This window comes from Temnothorax curvispinosus, unplaced genomic scaffold, assembly GCF_003070985.1.
Source record: "Temnothorax curvispinosus isolate PA1 unplaced genomic scaffold, ASM307098v1 QBEX01016902.1, whole genome shotgun sequence".
NCBI classification, from domain to species: domain Eukaryota; kingdom Metazoa; phylum Arthropoda; class Insecta; order Hymenoptera; family Formicidae; genus Temnothorax; species Temnothorax curvispinosus.
This window is the reverse complement of record NW_020226682.1, coordinates 46,469-52,468: the sequence shown is the minus strand read 5'-3', so window position 1 is coordinate 52,468 and position 6,000 is coordinate 46,469. Positions and strand designations below refer to the sequence as shown.

Here is a 6,000-nt window from a genome sequence, read left to right as displayed (position 1 = left end):
TGATAACTAGATTTGTAAATCGGTGAACAATACTTCTATTTTAAAGTTATTTTTCACATGGAACCTAAACGCGATGGCTACTAGCGATTCTGAATTTTCTGTCTCATCTCACACATTCTATCTTAATTGTAACACATCGAATGTATCTCAGTATTTCATAATTTTGCACGCTCGGCAACTGTCAAAATCATATATACTTGGTAGATCTGTTTCGATCAATATATGGTTCAGCTCTTGGAAAAAATACCCTTCGATCGTGGCTGGGTATGACCCGTATTCAATCAGAAAGTCACTCGTATAAATATAGTTCATAAAGCAGCGGTAAAAAATAGCAGTTTTTGAGTTCGATTTTTTACACCGATAATGCGATGTAAAAGGAACGTACGAATAATTTTTGAAAATAAATATCCATCGGGTCTACATTGACCAGCCAAGGGTTAATGATATTCGTCTCGATGTCAGTACCAGGTTTAGGCGCAAGGGAACCATAAAAAGGTCAATCCCCTTTATCGTAATAGTACTTGTTAATTTTTGATGGAAATCAACTGCGTTTAACGTATATAACTGCATAGGAAAAGGAAGTAATCAAAGGGTGTGCATATGGAGCGAAAAAAAAAATATAATTCCAAAACCCGGCGGTTGTTCGCCCCGCCTCGAAGCTGGCCTCTCAAGTTCGAACACGAATTTTTTTATCCCACGAAAGAATCAACGTCGATGCTTCCCCGACCACCGGAGGCCATTCGCATCCGTCGACGATCGTTTACGCCATATGGACCCCTTAACGATATAAAACGCGCGGGAGTTCCACCTGTTTCACCTAAGACGGACGGGGCGGAAGGGGCAGGAGGCGGTCGGGTCGTTTTCAAGGGGTTAAATCGATTATCGTTTCCCAGTTGGCGACCTTACCTCCTTCAGGTATACCTACTCGCGCGCGGTAGCCGAGTGAAAAACGGGCGGGCTTTCGGACCGTGTGCTGCCCGGAAATGAATTTGCCGTGTATGGCGCGTTAAATACACGCGCGGGCACACGCACGTAGAAAAGCGCGCGTGCAGAACGTGGCGGATTGCGAATTGCGAGCTCGGTCGCGTCGTGTTGCTATGGGGACGCTTCTTCTGTCCGCACTCGCGGTTCTCGTCTCTGTCTCTCCTCCTCATCCTCCTCATCCTTCTCATCCTCCTGTTCCTCATCCTCCTCCCTTTCTCTCGCTTCTCGCGCCGTAGTTCTCTTGTCCGATGCATATCGCCCCCTTTTCTCCTCGTCTTTCTCACTCTCTTTCCCTTTCTCCTCTCGGCTCTCTTGCGGCTCGCCGGAAAAATGCGTCTTCTCTCGCGGCAGCGCTCCTACATCTGTCGCATCGCCGCGCGCCGGTAGGTACGTTGCGCGCGATTTTAATGATTCAGGAACCAAAGGGAACGTCGCCGATGTCATAGCCACGGAGGAAGTCTTAGGAATACTCTCCGCTCGTCCCTTTGGCGGAACAAGCGCGCGACAAAGAGATCGCGGCAATGATGTCGGATCAGTGAACAGACAACGTGTCCGGAATCCTCGAAATGTTACTTCCAGCTTGGTACTCTTATCCGTACCAAGCAATGGCATTCCCGCGTTGATTTGACGCGGTTTCTTTATAGTCATTTTCAAAAAGATGAGATTTAACGGATTTTGGCAACTTTTTCAAATAAATACTCATTTGTATTTTAATAATGTGGATTTATTGCTTGCAGTGATAAATTACAATATAGATGAGAAAGCCTGAAAATTTTGTAAACATCTAATATTTCCAAATTCTAACACACATATTTACTCAGAAATTCACATTAATTTTAAGAAATAAATATATCTAGTAATAAATTAAAATTAATATAAATATATGTATTAATATACATATAATTTTTTAGATACGTGTATATCGATCTATTTAAGAAATTCACATTTTGAAAAATAAATATATCTGTAAGTATTTTAGCCGAGGTCCTAGCAGATCTCATTAATTATTGCATGGAGTTAAACACGCGCGAAGGACAATGCACATTTTCATTAGGCTCATTTCTAATGAAAATAATTATTCATTAAACTCCTGATACGGATCGGCGACGAAAGTCGATGACGAAGGTTGAAGTTTATTTCGGTAGCAAAAGTACGATAAGATAGAATGACGTTGTTTGCCTTGGTGCCCGCGAATGTATACACTTTCGGCCCCGGGTTTACGTGAATTTGTAAAATTGATTGCGTAATCCAACGATTTCGCAACGTGGCAAATATCGTGCGTGTGACGAGTATCTTTCATCCGTAAAAATATTTCCACCGCGGTATCCACAAATAAAAACAGCTTAAGTCAATCAGTTAGAAAGAATAGTTTATTGATATACGCCCTTTAGTGTGTTACGAACAAGAAAGTAGCTGCGTTTCACGGAAGTAAAACTTATAGTTTCGACCGAGTGCAACGTAGCGTCGGGTGCTAATCCTTCTTTTTCATCGACGGTGCTCGGCAAACTCATTAATGAAAGCTCTAACCATTGCACGCGGCGTCTTCCCGGAACTAACGACGGCTTTGCAGTTTGCATAAATAAAGCGCGGCAAACTTTCCAGGAAACTCAATAATTCTTTCGCCGTCGAAGCGAGCTGCGTCGCGATCTCGCAAAGGCACAACGTTCACTCGTCGTCTGTCGCCACTTTTTTTTATTCCACCAAAAAAAAACGCTTATCTTTCATATTGAGGAAAAAAAGAAGATTGCGCTCGTTCCAGGGCTCTCCACTGCAAAAATAGGCAGCGCAAATAGTGCCGCTTGCGATTTCTTCGCAAGTTCATTCGGCGTGACTGTCGGAACTCACGGCTATCAGGCCGATATCGCCCGGACGTCGAGCGAAGAGAGAGAGAGAGAGAGAGAGAGAGAGAGAGAGAGAAAGGAGACCTCGCGAATTGCAGCACACGCGAATTGGCGGAACGTGAACGACGGGAAAGCTCGCGGTAACTCGCTCGTCGTAATCGCGACGATTTCGTCCGGCCTGGATCGTAATTTGCGCGTGGCGCAGGAGAGGACGAGACACGAGACGGAAAAGGGTATCCCCGCGGTGGGCCCGCCCCTGAGACTCAGTTCATTCACACGGTCGTGTCTCGCTAAATATAATATGGCGGTGACCCCCGGTTCCCCGTTGTCGATCCCCTCGCGCCCCTCTTCCCGAATCACCGTTCTCCCGCGCTCTCTCTCTCTCTCCCTTTCTCTCCCTTTCTCTCGCTTTCTTCCTCTCCCTTTCTCCTCGATATCCCCTGAATTCAACGCCCCTCTGATTACGCGTCGCCCTTTCGCGCCCCCGCACCCCACCCTCCCCCCTCTCACTCCACCGTTTCTCTCTTCCGACCGTGCGCGCTTATACGGCCCTGCCGCCCTTCGGAGGACCCTGCCTGCGTCACGAAGGAACGCAAGATGCATTTCGCCCAGTTGATCCCGCACTTTTTAACAACTCCGATCACGTAACGATATTTAACGCAACACGGCGCGGCGGGCACGTTGCGTTAAATCGATTTAATTCCTTTGTGTATTAATGCCTTATCGGCAATTGGCCTCGTGTAACATTTGTTGCGCACTCGTTCGCGTTGCCGTTATTAAATAAATAAAAATGAGCCGAGGCCGAGCCGGCCAAGCTTGGCAATTGGCCTCGGAGGATCGCGCTAGGAATACGCAACAATTTCCAGCCTGCATGCAGCACACCGAGGGACACGTGAAAAAATTTACTTTCTTCGTATATGTATCCAGACGGGGCTGCGAGATAATAATTTATTTTTCATATTCTTGCCCGACTAGTTTCGCGTCTCGGGGTTCCTCGCCGCGGATCCTGGAGCATCTCTTAAGCATCGTCCACAACGCCCGGTTCTCTCGCTGTCGTCGCTCTCGCCAAAGTATCATTCGCCAAAGCGAGAGGCACATGCGTGTCTAACAACCGTCGCTCGCTTTCCGAGAAATAGAAATGCAAAAGTATCCTTCTCGTCCCGTTTACCGTATCCGGTACGATTATACGCATCCTCGAAATTATTACGCGCGAGTAGCTTGCGTGAGAATAATTTATCCATAAAAGAGATCATGAGCGGACGAATTATTTAAAATTTACAGGCAAAGATTCGCGAAAGATTCGATCCGAATAACCCGCGTCTCTTCGATCTATTAAATTGAACGCGATCCACGGAATGACCGCTAATTAAAAATTGAGATTTTTAATATCGCGAGTTTTGTTCCATAGCGATATTATATATATATATATATACATATATATATATATATTATATATATATATATGTAAAATTTAATTGTTATTATATATAATAATATGAAATATATATATTTGAGGCTGATCAACGCGGAGACGGCGAGCGATTTACTTAACGGAGTCCCGCATCGGAATATCGGCCGGGAATAAAATTCCGCGCGCGCGATCCTCGGCGCGATCGGCCCCTTGGAAACGGCGCCTTACATCCCTTAGGCCCGGAGCAGCGGAGAGAACAGCAGAGGCCATTAAACTGTCTACGAACGAGGATGCAGGGGATTTTTACAACGTCCGAGAGAGCCTATACCTACTCTCCGCGCGCGCGCGCGCTCCTATATTCTTCTTGCTCCTCTTCTTCTCCCCGCTTCTCTTTCTCCGTCTTTCGACCTTTCCTCCTATCTCTCTCCCTTTCTCTCTCCTTCTTCCGCTGGCTTCTTGTTTCTCGTAGGACCCACGGACTTTTTCTTCTACGCCCTTCTGGTCTCCGCGGCGGCGGCCCGGCAACGGCCCAGCAACGGCGTCGCCGAACCGGGACCGAAGGATATCGCCGCGGAGAGAAATTCTTAACGCGACCTTCCCGAATATTCGCAAACCTGGTCGAAAGCTTCCGATGAATCTTCGCGTAACAAGACGTTAGAAATAAGAGCCATAAATGAGGGCGAAAAGAAAAAAGTTTCTTATCCGTTTCGAAATGCGCGGCTTAAAAAAAGAGTTATTAGATCCGGTAACAAGGAACGCTCTAATGATTGCCAAGCGATAATAATTTCAAAGATAACGTTAATACACCCCAGCGCAGCAAACGCCGATCGCTAATGCCGATTTGCATCTCCGCAGGTTCTCGCCGCAGACTCTGGACCGCTGGATCCCCAGGCTCCCCAAGGATTGCTGGACCGTCTGCGCGGATAGATCCCGAGGGACGATAGTAATCGGCTATACTTGATGACACTAACCCGTAGATCCGAACTTGTGGGCTTTTTTATATGCATACCGCAAGCTCCTATCTACCGGTACATGTAGTCAGGCCGGCGTTAAAACTTTTCGACGGATTCCTCCTCCTCCCCCTCCAACGTCATCATCACCATCACCACCACCACCACCGTCAACCACCACCATGACCACCACTACCATCACCACCACCGTCATCATCACCAACCCTCCGTTCCCCCGAATGCTCGCGGCACTTCCGGTTATCAGCGACAGACTTCTTGCCGAGTAATTTCCTCGCACGTGAAAAGGGCACCACCGTTTTGCATCTGCCGACCGTTAAAGCGCGATCGACATGCGTCGTTAAAGTTAAGGGATACTTACTAGTCATCTAAGGAGACGTAACTTTAAACAGTCACCAAACGTGCTGACGTTTGTGCGCTCCGAAAACGAGAAACGCACTTTTTAATACATTGTATAATACATTGTAAAGCGATATTCTTATTGTAAGACGAAGCACATCTATCTCTCCAGAGATCCCGAAAAGACCCGGAGATGAAGACTCCTTCGTGCGACGGGCCATTTTTGTAAAACCAAAAGAGAAGGATTGCGAGTCCATAATTACGATCGACGCGTCAAACAATGTGTATACCTACATTATACAATATTGTATCGACGTTGTTTAATTGCATATGAATATTGTCAATGGATGTAAGTCGCGAATTTCGGACGCACCGAATCGAGCGCGCGAGAGAATTAAGCGTGGAGAGGGAGATGAGGCGAAGCGACCTGTCGAAAAGTCGGTCGGCAGAATTAAGG

At 46.7% G+C, this 6,000-nt stretch overlaps 1 protein-coding gene across 1 annotated transcript; it reads right to left on the bottom strand.

The window, feature by feature from the left end:
• Positions 1-1,095: 1,095 nt before the first annotated feature.
• LOC112467119 (RNA-binding protein 25-like) lies at positions 1,096-1,632 on the bottom strand. The gene has a single exon (XM_025035600.1). It carries the CDS (start codon positions 1,630-1,632, stop codon positions 1,096-1,098), a length of 537 nt encoding a protein of 178 aa, XP_024891368.1.
• Positions 1,633-6,000: the final 4,368 nt, after the last annotated feature.